This window comes from Verticillium nonalfalfae (assembly GCF_003724135.2).
Source record: "Verticillium nonalfalfae strain VnAa140/NRRL 66861 chromosome Unknown scaffold_5, whole genome shotgun sequence".
Classification (NCBI taxonomy): domain Eukaryota; kingdom Fungi; phylum Ascomycota; class Sordariomycetes; order Glomerellales; family Plectosphaerellaceae; genus Verticillium; species Verticillium nonalfalfae.
Genome location: NW_021167230.1, coordinates 191077 through 206942, shown reverse-complemented (window position 1 = coordinate 206942; position 15866 = coordinate 191077). Strand labels below are relative to the sequence as shown.

Below are 15866 nucleotides of genomic sequence, written 5' to 3'. Positions count from 1 at the left end.
TACTAAGCACGACATGGCAACGCTTGGTCAACGGAGATGCTATACACTACGTTTCAATTTGGCTGCTTTTGCGTTCATGGGTGACTGAAAATATACTTTCACCACTATCATTCATCCAGCACGGGCATTCCATGCTGGCAGTGGAAATGGGGATAGGCACCTGACCTTGTCAAACGCTTGGACAATAGGATGACGCGTGTGTTGTCACTCTTAGTTCGTGCCTCTGAGTATCTTTCTGTAATACGGGCAGCGACTGGTCCGAGCAGGCAAGGTCTTCAGTCACTCATTTGGTGGAATGATTCGAGATTCTTTGGAAAGATGGTCATGGAGCTGCTTTGACTTTCCATATAAATGTCCACTAAGAACTACGGAGCGACTCCAAAGCCCTTTGGACCAGACTCTCCATCTCTCGAACGGTGCCCTCTTGCGTTGTCTGGCCCGTCATGATATACAGAACATTCCCCAAAACACGGGTGTGAATATCCCACGCCCCTTTGCCGTCGCGAAGGCCAGCCTGAAGCCTAGCAGCAGCCTTGCTCGTGTATCCGACCCCGTCATCACTCCGCATGCTGATCGTAAGAACACTGCCCAAAGCCCAAGCGCCCGCGACCTTGTCGGACTGTCTCGAGAGGCTGTCGATGAACTCGTTCGACCACATGGACCAGGTAGTGCCCGAGGCGCCCGGACTGGGAGCGGCACCCAGCGCCTTTCCACTCGAGTTCTTCTTGGCCCAGTCCCACGCGCCATTCTCGTCCATGCGCTGCAACTGGTCTAAAGACTCCACGGCGACCTGGCAGCCGACCGCGTGAGCCGTGTAGCTATGCCCATGAAGCAGCGCGTCGCTCTTGTCGTCGCTCGTAAAGGCGTTGAAGATGGCCTCCGAAGCCAGTGTCGTAGAGAGAGGCAAAAGCCCACCAGTGAGAAGCTTGGCGTGAACAGAAATGTCGGCGGAGGTGGCGAGCAGAGATGATGAGCTGAAACGGCCAAGGCGGTAGAGGCCGGTAAAGACCTCGTCAAAGATGACGGGGAGGCCCTGCCAGTCGTGCTCGGTGGTGCTGGGCGTGGTGGCGTTGCCGAAGAGTTCAGGCGAAGAACGCACGACGTCGACGAGCGCTTTCTGATAGAGAGGGTCCCTGCTCAGTCGGTCAGCAAATGAAGGTTGGTGTGTGTGTGGGAGCGCAACTTACACCAGGATCATGCCGCCAGCGCCAAGAACGACAGGCTCCAGCATCAAGGCGCCGAACTTGCGTCCGCCCTGTTTCTGGAGTCGTTCTAACACGGACCGGAAATAGTTCTTGTACGACTCATATACCTTCGTCTGAGCCCTGTTGCCGAGATCGAACACATCGCTGAGAGATTCAAACTTTGCTCCATCACCGAGGTCCTCCTGTAGCGCCTCAGGCGTGTCGACGACCCACTTGCCATCGCGGCACCAGACACTGGGATGGTCAAACCAGAAGCCCTTACCCTTGTACCATTCTACCTTTTCGTTGAAGACGCTCGGCTCTGAGCAATCCATGGTGCCGATGGTATCACCGTGATAGCTGCCTTTGAGGCCGAGAATTTCCATCTTCTCAGAGGCGGCCCAGCCATAGCGCAGCCTGGCAGCGCGAAGAGCCATCTTGACGGCGACCTCGCAGCCGGTGCTCCCGTTGTCGGTGTAGAACACTCGCGTCAGCCGTGAGTTGCCCATGCCATGGAGCAGCTTCTCAGCGAGAGCAAGGGCAGGCTCATGGATCGCCTCGGCGAACATGACGTGGCCGTAGCGACCGGCAGCATAGGCAGCGGCCAGTGTGAGGCGCGGGTTTCCGTGACCGAGACCTTGGGTCCACCAGGAGGCAGAGCCATCGAAAGCCGGTTGTAGCAATCCACTCTCGTTTGCGGGGGAGGGAGCAGCGGCGGGGGTCAAGACCTGGAAAAAGTCGCCATTGGCCGAATCGATGACGGAGATGCGGTCAGGCGTGAGTAGCTTTTGCTGGGTGAAAGGGTACCAGATATTCTTGCTCGCACTCTGAGGCATGTTCTCGAGGCGCGCAATGCGGTTCTTGCCCCGATGATCCAGGTCCTTGAGGACGGCGTGGGCAGTTTCGCTAGAGCTCTCGCGCTCGTAGTACGCTAACAGAGCGCCATGGTCGTACTGAGGATCCTCGTGCCGTTCCGGCGGGGCGGTGACCGTCTCGACAGGAATGCCTGCATGTTCTTGGAAGTAGTCCTTGAGGTACAGATGGTTCTCGTACGTCGCATCCTGAAAGAGCAACACTGCCTCAACGTCCAGACCACGTAATTTCAGGGACTCATACGCGGCAATGGTCTGTGAGATGCCTCCAAGCTTGGAGTCGCCGACGAGGACAGTAGGTAGTCGAAGAGGCGCATAGAGATTGGCTTGCGGGGTTCCCGTCGGACCGGGTGAATGCACACCTCCGGCCGTCTCAAGAAACAGCCATCCAGGACCGAAGGCGGCGTTTCTGAGGGCGTGATCATGGATGGACCGCCGGAGAGCGTCATCTGAGGGAATGTCCTGCCAACCAGTCAGACCAAGTTTGGATAAAGCCGCAACGGAAGTGGTACCCGGCCGGACAACCTGGCTGCAGTATGCGGGCTGCACGGTACATCGTACTGCACGAGTGTCTCTGCAGCGACGGAGGGAGCGAAACGCTCGATGTGTCTGCGAGCGTGGTCAGGCTGAGGTGGCCCGTCTCGCCGGACCTGGTGCTGGGTACTTCTGCAGACCAGTTAGATTAGAACAAAATGGCGGATCGACAGATGAAACATACACGAACTGTCTGCCTCACTGGCCGGACCCGTGGACACAGGCTTCAGGTAGGAGGTGCGTTCATGGTTGTAGAACTTGGTCGCGGCATTGCAGAGGATCGTTGTGAAGATGGTCTTGCCCACGTCCGTGTTGGCGCCGTACACCTGGTGCACGCGAAGGTGCCGCCACAACAGGCCAGATAAGGGTGCCATCACCAGACCTTGAGGCCAAAGGTAGAGGCGTCAATGGGGGAGCGGGGACGTGTCAAGATGTTGCTTAGCTCCATGATGTGTTGAAGGGCATCGAGGCCCTTAAGAACGTGCCTGATGGGCGAGGCTGTGCGAACGGCTTAGGGAAGGTGATGAACATGTACAGGGGGGTCAAACCTTCTGTAGCCGCTAAACCGACCGACGGCAAGCCACTTCGCCTTACCTCAGCAATTCCCTCAACATGTGCGACGCCCAGGCCCAGACCAGCATGCGAATATATGGGCGCGACGCAAAACGGAAAACCTCCCGTGTTCAGCTTCTTTTTTTTTTTTTGTTGAGTCACATCTTCCGCCGCGGGGTGCACCGTCAACATGTCCTCGTCCTCAAGCTTGGAAAGAGCTCTGAGGCAGCGGCTGGAGGAAAGGAAGTCAAAATCACAACTACGCCGGCTGACCTCCTTCCCCTCGACGAGCGTCGACTTCTCCTCCAACTCCTATCTCTCGCTCTCTGCCGTGCCAGAGGTTCAAAAAGCCTACATAGCACACCTTGAACAGCTGATCGCGTCGAATTCTCGAACGTCCATCCTGGGATCCAGCGGCTCCAGGCTCCTCGACGGCAATTCGAACTATGCCGAAGCGCTGGAACGCGACGTTGCCGCATTCCACCATGCTCCTGCCGGTCTGCTTTTCAACTCGGGCTTCGACGCCAACGTGGGCTTGTTCAGTTGCGTCCCTCAGCCAGGAGATGTCGTGGTCTACGATGAGCTCGTGCACGCCAGCGCCCACGACGGCATGAGGATGAGCCGCGCCGCCCAACGACTGCCGTTCAAGCACAACACCGTCTCCCCAGCGGCGCCCCACACTCTGGGCCATACCCCGCCAGCACGACAAAGCCTCAGTGAGATCCTCGCAGCATTGACCCAGGGCGCGAACGGTCGAGAGGTCAGGGCCGGGACCCGGAACGTCTTCGTCTCTGTCGAGGCCGTCTACAGCATGGACGGCGACGTTGCGCCGCTGCGGGAAATCGTCGACTGCATCAAGCAGCACCTGCCCCGCGGCAATGGTCGGCTCATCGTTGATGAGGCGCATTCGACAGGCCTCTTCGGCCTGCAAGGCCGCGGCCTGGTGTGCGAGCTCGGGCTCGAGCGCGATGTCTTTGCGCGCCTGCACACCTTCGGCAAGGCTATGGGGGCTTCAGGGGGTAAGTGCTCTCTCTCTTCCTTTCTTAGTTCTGACCCAGAAAGCCGAGTGCCGAGCCTCTGGGGAGGGGGGTGGGACCCCTGACGCTAACGAATGCACGCGCTTGCAGCCATCCTCCTCTGCGCGCCGGTTGTCAGGGAGTACCTGATCAATTACGCGCGTACCTTGATCTACACGACGGCCATGTCGCCGGCGAGCCTGGCGGGCATCAGGGTCACGTACGACTTCGTAGCCACAGAGATGGCCGACGAGTTGAGGCGGCGATTGAGAGAATTGATCGGGTACACGCACGGCCTCTTTGTGTCAATTTGCGCACGCTACGGCGCGGCCCCGCGACCGCTGGTGCGCATTGATGCGGGGTTGCCCTCGTCGCCCATTATCCCGTTGTTGACCTCGCATCCGCGCAGTTTGGCGTTGTACTGTCAAGAACGAGGCTACGTCATCCGTCCTATTGTCGCACCTACAGTGCCGAAAGGCAGCGAGAGGGTGCGGGTCTGTCTACATGCTGCCAACACGAAAGAAGAGGTCGAAGGTCTGGCCCACGTGGTCGAGGAATGGGTGCTCAAGACACAGAAGGAGGGCCTTCAGGAGACCCAACCACCAGTGCAGAAGGCTCATCTTTAGGTGGCAAGTAGTCGCATCACGGCTCGAGGTCTGGCTTTGCAAGCCGCAATCAAAAATTCTTGTTGGAAGCATTAGCTTGTCGCACTCTTTCCAACACAAAAGAGGGATGGTAGACGTGAGAGATAGGTGGGCCAGTATTGGGCTCTTGACGCGATGTGTGCAGGGCGGGGTTAAAAAATTAAACTATTCGCAACCAGAATTTAATCGAGCATGGAATGCATTTACCCCAATGAGACGAGAATGACGATGTCCTCTGATGCATCCCACTTCTTACGCAGGAGATCGATGCGGCAAGGTGAGTCACCCGGCACCGCAGGCTGATAAGGGGCGTTACTGTAGAGCTGATGAAAGTCCGCCCGTATCCCAAAAAGGGGCTGTACTCTACACGAGGCAGCTGGCGAGGCTTCCTCGACTCATAACGGTAGCCCCTTGAAGGCTTCCTGGAGACATGTCACATATTTAAAGATGGCAAGGGTTGGCACTGAAAGCTCCTCGGGGACCCTCCAGGCACAAACTCAATTAGCACATACCAAATCATTGAAGGCCAACGTCACAATGCGGCGCCCACAGCTCCTCACACCGACTGAATTAAGCAGGCTGCGAGATCGCTCTGACGAGAATGACAAGCTAGCCACGTGCTGGGACCGCAAACATGTCGGCATTCTTCTGTTCGATTACTCGGCCCCGCCCATGAGCTACACTGGCTATCCGATGCTCAGAGTCTCACTTTTGAAAAGAGGCGTTTCGAAGACGCGCCACGCCTCAGGATGGTGCGAGTCGGAACGCGATTTCACCTTCATCGGCAACGTGACGGATGCTCCGCCGCGAGACTACCACTACGGCAAGAGCTCCACATACGAGCAGCCAGCGGCTCTGATGAGGGACAAGATTAAAGCGATCCTCGCCGAGTTGAGCGAAAGATACGCCACGCTCTGTCTGTGTACTGCGCGGCCGAAGCAATTGGCCCTGGGGCTGCAGAAAATTGGCCTCACAATCCCGAAGCAGTTCGTGGTTGTCGATCTGGTCAGGGTGCTCGAGTTCCAGGCCGTGCCAGATGTCATCAACAGCGTGCTGGCCGGGGAGGAGGGGTTCGCGGCGCGGGCCAACGACGGGGAAATCTGGACTGGACCGGGGCATGGCGCGGACTGCTCGCTAGCCTCGGTGTTGCTGGCGCTCGTCGGGCCGTTAGCGAAGAATTACACCGGCGACTGGAAGAGGATCGAGCGGGAGGCGGTGGCGGCCAGTCGGTTGTTGGGTGGAACGGGACTCAAGGTCGTTGGCGAGATGAACAAGATCAAGGGTAGATCGTCGAAGCGAGGCAAAAGAGAACCAGACGCCTGAGCTGCCATGCGATAGACCTCAAGCGCCTCGAGCCATCTGCCAGCATCGGTCTCGATAGATAACCACGAGGCATGGGCCGGGCTCGTCCCGAATGCAACGTCCGTTGTCGATCTGTGATTGCTAGTTGGCCTAGTCGGCTGGTTGATTAAGTCCAGAGACCCAAATCAGCCAAGGAAAACCACTCGGCCTTTCGCTCCGGATGCCGACATAGGACAAGGCACGAGCGCCATCGGTGTCTGGGGTTTGATGTGTTGGAGGGCGCGGCGGCCACCCACCCATGACAGGTCCAACTATGACTGGCGATGCTGTTGCCGGGAATGTCGTGATGGGCCGGCACGGCTGGCACGTGGGATGATGACTCGAGATCTGTCAAGGGGGCAATAGGTGAACCAAGCTCCCTGTGCTGTAGGGTGGTGCTTGGGTAGGTAAGGCACCTTTCTGGCCAGTGTAACCCCCCACCCCGGTCGAGGCAACGCCCGCCGAGTGGAGATAAGGAAAACGGCCCGGACATGGGGGAACTGGTCCCGCCTGCATTTAGCAGGGCCAATGGAGTGAGCGGGCCTCTGTAAGGCGTTGTGGGCGTGGGGTCAGTGGAAGGATCGGGGGGTGGATTGGGGGACATTTTGGGGGAGGGAGGAAGGACTGACAGGGGAACTGACTACTTACTACTGGGCCCTGGTGGCACTTGCCCAGGGCGCTTCGACCTGTGAGGCAGGCACCCCTCGGCCGCCCACCCTTGCCCCCCCCAACCTGCCTCGCTCTCTATGCGGGACCCCGCGTTCCCACCCGTGCTTGCCCTGACTTGTCGGTCGCTCTCGCCTGTGACAGGACCGACGGCGCGAGCTGTGCTCGCCATTCTTTCCTCATCTTTCCCTCCACTGCCGCAACTTTACCTCGCCTATTCTCCCGCCTATTGCCTGACCCCCAACCTCGATCTCGACCTCGCCCTGGATCGTCTCTCCCTCTTCGGCTCCCCGCAGCAGCCCTATCGCTTCGAGATTCGCGGCAACTTTCATATCCATCATCGCGACGACATTCGAAATGCGCGACTAGGGCGCTGGTCATGGCGACCCACCAACCCCAGTCGGGCGGCGCGCCCTCCGCTCACGGCCACCCAGGACCCTCACCAACAGACGAGGGATCACCAAATCCTCCCGAGTCGTCCAAAGAGTCCACCACCTCCAGCTACCGACGCGCCAGTCGCAAAGGCGCCGTAAAGAAATTCAGCTGCAGCTTTCCCGGTTGCGACAAATTATACTCTCGAGCTGAGCATCTCCACCGGCATCAGTTGAATCGTGAGGCGTCCCCACCCGGCTTGGAAACGACTGTGACCTTCACGCCTCTGTTGCGCCGCCGTCTCGATTGACCGAGCCCGCTTGACTGACATTGACTTGCAGATGCGCCCAAGGAAATCTTCCGTTGCGAAGAACCTGGCTGTGACCAAAAGTTTGTCCGCGCCGATCTCCTCGCTCGACATAAGAAACGTCACTTCACATCCTCCTATATACCCCGGAACAGAACCTTCAGCTTCAAGTCATCACATCCTGAACTTGCGGCCACTTCGAGCGCACCAGCAGCAAACATACCATCCACTGCCGGGTCTGCCCCGCGAACGCAGTTCCCGTCACATACCCCGAGTGGACCTCACGATGCCGCCATCTTACTGACGCCCGACTCGGAGCCGGCCCCACGACTGGTTCAGCCTTCGAGCTGGCCTCCGCCGCAACCTTCCATGCACGGCTTGGACGTGAACATGGGGTCGAAGGCGGCATATTATGGAAGGGAGGCGGTAACCATGGCCGCCGAATCATCAACCATGTTGCCCTTCGACAACGGCTTTCAAGCGGATGGACATCTATCCGAGAACTTCGCCATGTGGCTTTTTGACGCTCAGGCTGGCTGGAACGAGCTGAACGCTGTTGCCAACATGCCGTTTCTCGAAGGCGGCTTGGAGTCGACGTTCAACAACAACATCAATTACGACTACGAGTCACTGACAAGCCGCTCGCAGCCAGATCCCACGCCGCCGCGCCAAGAAAATGACGACCTTCTCACGGAGCACCGTCGAGAAGAGATTCTGTCTTGGTTCCGGCTATTCCGCAGTAAACAGCCCAAGTACGAGGCCTCAATCACCCGAATCGTACAAGAGAGCGGCGGTGACGTCCCCGGCCTCAGTCTCGACATGATGCGACATTGTCTGCACACGTACTGGGTCGATGTGTCCCCGCGGCTGCCCATTGTACATCAGCCGACTTTCTCATGCAACCGATGCCCCATTTTCCTCGTCATGGTCATGCTTGCACTCGGCGCTGCATCTCTGAGGGCTCGCGACACGACGAGCACATACGTCGAGTACGGGGGTTTCGCGGACGTTATCATATCGAGCGTTCGCTGGGAAATCGTGACTGCCGAAGACGCCAATCCGCCTGTGGCTCTGTGGGTGGCGCAGGCACTTCTGCTGCTCGAATACTATGAGACGCTGTTCTCTTTCCGCAAGTTCCATGAGCGGGCGCATATCTACCACTCCGCGACCCTGACTCTCTTGCGCCGGGGCAGCCCCCTCATCGGCAAAGCGGGCAGTGAGTCACCGCCTGAGGAAGCGCCACCGTCGGGTGAAAATGACGGCTCGTCAGACTCGCGAACATGGTGGGTGCGCTGGGCTGAGACGCAGTCCATGCATCGTGTTGTTTTTGGAGCCTTCATGATGGATATCATCCATGCCACCATGTTTGGCCATCTCGCCGACATGGCGCCCGATGAGATCCGCCTTCCTCTACCTTGCGATGACAGCCTTTGGGCGGCGCCGAACCCCGACAGCTTCCGGAGCGTTGACAGCACGTGGCGTATGTATGGCATCAAACAGATCTCTTTCCTCGAGGGGCTCAAGTCTGCGCTTCACTGCAACCCGGTGAAGACACATTCGTTTGGTCGCATGATCATCATGTGCGGCCTTCTCAGCGTTGGCTGGCATCTCTCTCATCGCGACAGCCAGATCAAGTGGCTCGATCGCCCCACGCGCACATCTGAGCACGACACATGGCGAAGGACGATCCTGAAAGCTTTCGATATTTGGAAAGAGAGCTACGATGCCGATATTGGCCTGTCCGAAACCAATCTTGGGGAGAGCCATGGTAGCGCGAATGGGCCAGTCCAGTCACCATCTGTGCTCTACCATTTCGCCCACATTGCTCTTCAAGTCGATATCGTGACCTGCCAGGTCTTTGCAGGCGCAAAGCGCCTGGTCAACCGTAAGATTTCGACGCGCGATTACAGCAACGCTGTTGCGCGTATGAGAATCTGGTCGAGCAAGGCGAGCACGAGACATGCCGTGCTGCACGCGTTCAAGCTGCTTCATCGTGTTCTGGTGGGAGGTTCCCGCCGGGGGTCGGGGTACCCTCCGCTCCAAGACGCCTGGTATTCGTGCCGCAACGAGGCAGACCCCCACCGCCCGTGGTCACTTTACTACGCGGCGTTGGGTATATGGTCACTTGTGCGGGCGTTGAACGGCGGGCAGGCACCGCCGCCATATTCAGGACCATATTTGAGCACCGCTACGTATTTGACCCGCATCGCGAACCTCTCTGAGCTCACAGAGGAGACGGCAAGGGGGTTGGGTGATGGGTTGCCTGACTTGCTACGATTATTGCAGGCGAGCTTTGAGGATGCGCATGCTGAGCTGCTCCATGAGGCGGCTGAGCGACTGAAGACTTGTAGAGAACTGATGGCTGGGGCCGGGACATGACGGATAGATACACGAGGTTCCTCTCACGACACACTATACACCTAGAGCGGGTTACATGTTCGATTCCGGATTTTTTGGCAGGCCAGGTTTCTTTTCCAGGCTCGTTTGAAAGGGTCACGGAGGCTTTTTATGACGGGAGACGACTGTGGTCTTTTGACGTTTTTACTGTATTGGGCTGGCGGAACACTCTAGAGCAGATATATCCTTCCTTCCTGTCTAATGCGATTTTCTTCCCCTCGAGAATCACTCTATGAGCTCTTCCCTGCCTCCGGCTCCGCTTTTGTCTCTTCGACCTCGACCTCGACGCTGCCAACGCCCGAACTCAAACCTCCCTCACCATTGTCGCCCTCCAACGCCCTCGAGAGGCCCATGAAGTGATCCACAACATCCTGCTTCTCGGCGAACAGCGCGCAGTCGAGCGGGATCTCATCCTTGTCGTTGGCCAGGGCCGGGCTGGCGCCCGCCTCGAGCAGCGCCTTGACGACGGACAGGTGTCCGCGTAGACACGCCCAGTGAAGCGCCGTGTTGGCAAACTCGTTGGCCTGGTCGAGAGCCGCCTTGCGCTCTTCGGCGGGCAGCTCTGCAAAGTGGGCCAGGATCGCCGACACGACCTCTACGTTTTCGCGTCAGTATTGACGTCTCATGGCATGACATCACATCCAAGACATTCGTTTCCCCCTTTTGCAACCGTTTCTCCCATTTTCACAATGAAGGCGCAGAGACGTATTTCCTGATGAACGGGGGTGCGGGTCCACTGACCTAGGTTTCCGTTGCCGGCCGCCATGTGCAGACATGTCGCCTTGCTCTCGTCGCGCGCCGCCGTGAGGATGGCGGCGGGGGCGACTGATTCGCGGGCTGAGAGGGTGGCCAGGGCCTCGGCGAGGTCGGCCTGCTCGCCGGCGCGGGCGAAATAGATGAGGTCGTCGACCTCGTCTTCTGTGAGGTTGGGCGCCATCTTTGTGTGCCGGGGTTGGTGGAGGAGGAGAGTGGTGGAGGGGTGACTGGCGCGGGAGGGCAGCGACGGGCAGCAGCAGCTGATGGGCGATGAGTTTGGGGAGTGAGGCTTCGAAAATTTATGTGGTCCGTGCGGAGGGGTGAAGTGGTTTCCGGTGAGCTCGGTGAAGGCGGGGTAGTGGCGGGGTAACATTCGGTTCACCGTTCCTCTTACCGAGGCTGTCCTACCATGTGTACATTAGTGACGATGAAAGTTTGCTTTGGACCTTTAGTTGAGTGATGTGAATGGAGAGTACATTCATTACTGGTAATCATATCCACCGTACTCTCCCTGAGTTGACACCAAGTCGAGAGTCTATCATCACGGACACCTCAGCGAGGACTCTGGCCAAGTGCTCCCAGCCACCACCCCTGACCCCCTGAACCCCTGAATCGCCGACTATCAGCCATTGCGTTCCCGGAAAGGTCGCGACCAAGTTTCCCCTTCACAATTGGAGGCCAGCGAGCGCACACAGTAGGCTACGGTCGAGCCATCTCGTCAGGTCGCCCACGTCATCCACAGCTTGGATCTCACCCTTTACGCCGAGGACGAGCATAATCTGCAGCTCGCGTCTGTACTCCAAGTCATCAATGTCTGCATTGTCTTCGCCGAATGAAGCGAGAAGTTTCCTCGCACAGCGCCGATCCCGCAACGACAATGGCGTGACCGCAGCGGGCTCAGCTGGTAATTCTCGTGGCGCGCCCTCTCTGTCGCCAACTGCACCTCGTTGTCTATCAGGCATGAGATCGGTGCTTCGAATGCCGAGCCACTGCAATCGAGGCAGGACAACGTGGCTTTCGTGGCTGAGACTCTGCGATCCGTGTTTGTAACATTGCATAATACGCAGACCGTCTGGATCAAAATCGATGAGGCAAAATATCGGCATGTCGGGCTTCATGGCCTGGATCGCGTGAAGGAACGATCTAGTGACGAGGTCTGGGTAGCCTTTGCCCTGGGCTTCAAGTTAGCAGGAAAACTCCTTTGAAGGTCGGGCTGTGCAGATTACCGTGACAATCACGCCATGACCTGCCCCTGACTTCCTCCAGTATTGCTGTACAGCCAAAGGTCGGAAAGCGGCTTCCTTTTCGATGACGAGAACCCATTTGGTCGATGCAAAGTTCATGCCGACGACGTCTCTGACCGAAGGGATGAGAACACCCTGGTAAGTCAGCACTACGATAGATTGGCTCAAGCTCAAAAGCGTGCGCCATACAGTTGAACCAGAGGACATGTCGACCCCTGTGCCATTCTGGAGGTGTATCTTGACGGGTCCTGACGCAAGACCCTTACCGGCAGCAACCTAAATCAAATGAGCGCTACGCGCAAGTGTAGAAGCACCGTTCAAGACCAACGATATTCAGGTCATCTCGGCCAAGGTTCAGCGTGAAGGCCAAGTCGTCTACCAGTTGATCCACATTGGCCTGACTGCCGAAGAGCTCAACGTCTTGGTAAAATATGTTTCTGAGATCGAGTCAACCCCTACCAAGGCTCCCGCGAGAACAAGCAGGAGAAAATCACCGTTTGGTCAGTATGATGCCGCCAACCAATGCTCGATGCGAAAGACTCAGGATCTTCATCACCCGGGCTTGTCGACGACACCCCAGTCAGTCAACCTGCGACCAAGGCATATTGACAAGTTCATGTTTTTGTTCATTTTTACCAAATTTACTGGCTTCTCGCGGCGTGCTCCCTGGGAACCGAAGAAAACCTGCGCTGGCTCGGCTGGTGCCAGGACGTCGAGCCTGATAGGGGATGGAAAGAACACGGCCACGGAAGAGGTCGTCTTGCACTTCACGGAGAATGCCATCGATCTTTGCAATCACAGCTGCCGCGCTGTTGTGATATACATTGGGACTCTGAACAAAATCGACATCTGATGGCTGGCGACCCTGCTCAGCGCGAGTTGTCAGCGATCGGTCAGGTTGGCTGGGCGGCATGCGACGTGTAGCCGTTGGGCCGGTGCTCGTGTCCATCGCTTGTAGGGGAAGTTGCTCCGCCGAATTTCGACAGCTGAGTCGATTTGATTGCGCGGTAAGGCAAGACATGCAAGCCTTGATATCGAGTACGACATGATGGGGACGACATGCCGTCGGCATCGTGGGCAGTGAAGATGGCCCTGCAGGAACACACCGTGCAATGGACCCCACTGTTCACACTGTACAAGGCAGCCACAGGCAACAAGAGATTAAAGATGTGGGGCTCAGGGGCACCGATCGATTGACCAATCAGTGGGACTTGCAAATTTGTGCTGGGAACGCTCCACCCAACCACCACCGCCGCCAAGGACGAACTGTCGAACGACGTGACGACTACAGTGGTCAACTAAACATGTGACGCCAGCTACCACCCCGGGCCCTCCCAGTACACGCACGACTCGCATCCCGCGGGACCCCTTGACGGCGTGCATCGGGCTGGAGGAAGAGTCCGAGAGTGCCACCCTACTACATCTTGCGAGGTGCACTGCAAACTGCCAGCCCCCGCGCCCAATTCGACATCCAAAGCTCGACTACCCGTCAGTTGATGCACCATGAACGGATCTATGAAGAACGGGTCGACGAATGGCTCCCATCGAAACGGGTCGGCGAATGGCTCCCATCAAAACGGATCGTTGAAGAACGGATCAGCTACCCATGACGAAGAGAAGCCGCTGCTTTCACGCAAGCGAGTCGCTGAAGCCATCGCCGAGCAGCCCTGGCCCAAGAAGCCGAGGATTCTCGAGAAGACCGATGTCACGCGATGGAGGCTGAATGACGAAGATGGCCGCCATCGCTGGGTCTACGTCGAGGACAACCAGGCCCTGAAGGAGTGGCCTCAGAGCTACGCAGAGAAGTACTTCCTCGGGCTGCCGCTCGTACGTCCACCCCCCTCCAAAGATTCTGATCCCGGCAGCTAACCAGCTACACCAGGGCCTGCCCGATCTTCCTCCCCCCGAGAGCCCCCTCGATGCTGCCACCAACGGCTTGACGTTCTTCGAAAAGTTGCAACTCGACCCCGGCGAATGGGGTTGCGAATACGGTGGTCCCATGTTCCTCTTGCCGGGCATTGTCATCACCTGGTACGTGACCAAGACGCCCATCTCGACGTTTCACGCTACAGAAATCAAGAATTACCTCTTCGCGCGGGCCGACCCGGAACTCGGCGGATGGGGACTGCACACCGAGGGAGAGAGCACGGCCTTTGGCTGCACCCTGAGTTACACAGCACTCAGGCTTCTGGGCGTGGATGCTGAGGATCCCATCATGGTCAAGGCCAGGGCTCGACTCCACCAACTCGGAGGCGCCACCAGCAGCCCACACTGGGCCAAGTGGTGGCTCGCCGTGCTGGGCGTCGCGAGCTGGGACCTCGTCAACCCTGTACCCCCCGAGTTATGGTTGGTCCCGGACTGGGTGCCGATCGCCCCTTGGAGGTGGTGGGTCCATATCCGCCAGGTTTACTTGCCCATGTCGTACATTTACTCGAGGCGGTGGAGCTGTGAGGAGACGGACGTGACGCGGCAGCTGAAGAATGAACTGTTCGTCCAGCAGCACGCATCAATCAACTGGAAGGCCCGCCGCAACGACATTGCGACGACAGACAATTATCACCCCAAGACCTGGGTTCTCAACACGGCCAACTGGCTCCTCGTCAATATTTGGGAGCCGTATCTGAAGACCAGCGCGATCAAGGAGAAGGCCGAAGCGTGGGTCAGCGAGCTGGTTGACATGGAGGATGCGAACACGGATTATGCAGGTCTGGCGCCGGTGAGCAATCCCATGAATGAGATTGTGTGCTACATTCGCGATGGGCCCGGTTCGTACTCTGTTCGACGACACACGGAGCGTCTCCACGATGCTCTCTGGATGAATGCCGAGGGCATGCTGTGCAATGGCACCAACGGCGTGCAATCCTGGGACACGGCATTTACAATCCAGGCCATCATGGCGGCGGGGCTTGAGAAGGACGAGAGGTGGCGGCCCATGCTCAACAAGGCGCTCGGGTTCCTCGACCGACAGCAAATCCGCGAAAACTGCAAGGACCAGGAGAAGTGCTACCGACAGCACCGCAAGGGCGGTTGGCCCTTCAGCAACCGGGACCAGGGCTACATTGTCAGCGACTGCGTCTCGGAATGTATCAAGTCAGTCATCATGCTGCAAAAGAGCGAGGGGTACCCACAGCTGCTTGATGATCAGCGCATCTTCGACGCCATCGACGCCATCCTGCTCTTCCAGAACGACACGGGCGGTGTGGGTACCTACGAGAACAGGCGGGGCGGGAAGTACATGGAGTACCTGAACGCGGCCGAGGTGTTCGGCAACATCATGGTCGAGTACGACTATCCCGAGTGCACGACGGCGTGCCTGACGGCTCTGTCCCTGTTCAGGGAGTACTGGCCGGAGTACAGGGCCGAGGAGATCAAGGTCTTCTGCGACCGAGCCGTCAAGTGGATCACGTCGAACCAGACGGCCGAGGGCGGATGGTATGGCAGCTGGGGCATCTGCTTCACGTACGCCGCCATGTTCGCGCTCGAAAGCCTGGCGGGCGTGGGCGACGTATACGAAACCAGCGCACCCTCGAGGAAGGGCTGCGATTTCCTCGTGGGGAAACAGCGATTTGACGGCGGCTGGTCGGAAAGCTACAAGGCCTGCGAGACGATGAAGTGGGTCGAGCACCCCAGTGGTTCTCTCGTCGTCCAGACGGCGTGGGCCGCGCTGGCCTTGATGGAGGCAGAGTACCCAGACGTCGGGCCCATCAAGAGGGCTATCCGGTTCATCATGAGTCGGCAGCAGACCAACGGCGAGTGGCTGGCCGAATCCATCGAAGGCGTCTTCAACAAGAGCTGCATGATCACGTATCCCAACTACAAGTTCACCTTCCCCATCAAGGCTCTGGGCTTGTTTGCGAAGAAGTACCCAGATGAGGTGATCCATCTGGAGGAGGAGGACTGAGGACTTGAATGAATCGATATCACGACGGAAAGAGACATAAGTAGGACTTTAATAGTAATTAACACCAAGTGTACATAGAT

At 58.0% G+C, this 15866-nt stretch overlaps 7 protein-coding genes across 7 annotated transcripts; 5 read left to right on the top strand and 2 right to left on the bottom strand.

Annotated features, from left to right (window-relative positions):
• Nucleotides 1-358: 358 nt before the first annotated feature.
• Nucleotides 359-3038, bottom strand: D7B24_006738 (uncharacterized protein; the record flags this gene model as incomplete). The annotated part of the gene is made up of 5 exons (XM_028640862.1): nt 359-1133; nt 1188-2518; nt 2611-2722; nt 2777-2916; nt 2973-3038. 5 exons carry the CDS (start codon nt 3036-3038, stop codon nt 359-361), a joined length of 2424 nt encoding a protein of 807 aa, XP_028498828.1.
• A 294-nt stretch (nt 3039-3332) lies between these two features.
• D7B24_006737 (uncharacterized protein) lies at nt 3333-4784 on the top strand (the record flags this gene model as incomplete). The annotated part of the gene is made up of 2 exons (XM_028640861.1): nt 3333-4161; nt 4270-4784. The coding sequence occupies 2 exons, from the start codon at nt 3333-3335 to the stop codon at nt 4782-4784; spliced, it is 1344 nt and encodes a 447-aa protein (XP_028498827.1).
• Nucleotides 4785-5339: 555 nt separating this feature from the next.
• Nucleotides 5340-6125, top strand: D7B24_006736 (uncharacterized protein; the record flags this gene model as incomplete). The annotated part of the gene is made up of 1 exon (XM_028640860.1): nt 5340-6125. The coding sequence occupies one exon, from the start codon at nt 5340-5342 to the stop codon at nt 6123-6125; it is 786 nt and encodes a 261-aa protein (XP_028498826.1).
• A 1063-nt stretch (nt 6126-7188) lies between these two features.
• D7B24_006735 (uncharacterized protein) lies at nt 7189-9829 on the top strand (the record flags this gene model as incomplete). The annotated part of the gene is made up of 3 exons (XM_028640859.1): nt 7189-7420; nt 7523-9680; nt 9775-9829. 3 exons carry the CDS (start codon nt 7189-7191, stop codon nt 9827-9829), a joined length of 2445 nt encoding a protein of 814 aa, XP_028498825.1.
• A 286-nt stretch (nt 9830-10115) lies between these two features.
• On the bottom strand, nt 10116-10822 carry D7B24_006734 (uncharacterized protein; the record flags this gene model as incomplete). The annotated part of the gene is made up of 2 exons (XM_028640858.1): nt 10116-10480; nt 10627-10822. The coding sequence occupies 2 exons, from the start codon at nt 10820-10822 to the stop codon at nt 10116-10118; spliced, it is 561 nt and encodes a 186-aa protein (XP_028498824.1).
• A 651-nt stretch (nt 10823-11473) lies between these two features.
• D7B24_006733 (uncharacterized protein) lies at nt 11474-12738 on the top strand (the record flags this gene model as incomplete). Its single annotated transcript, XM_028640857.1, has 4 exons — nt 11474-11523; nt 11600-11824; nt 11921-12023; nt 12223-12738. The coding sequence occupies 4 exons, from the start codon at nt 11474-11476 to the stop codon at nt 12736-12738; spliced, it is 894 nt and encodes a 297-aa protein (XP_028498823.1).
• A 650-nt stretch (nt 12739-13388) lies between these two features.
• On the top strand, nt 13389-15786 carry D7B24_006732 (uncharacterized protein; the record flags this gene model as incomplete). The annotated part of the gene is made up of 2 exons (XM_028640856.1): nt 13389-13712; nt 13768-15786. The coding sequence occupies 2 exons, from the start codon at nt 13389-13391 to the stop codon at nt 15784-15786; spliced, it is 2343 nt and encodes a 780-aa protein (XP_028498822.1).
• Nucleotides 15787-15866: the final 80 nt, after the last annotated feature.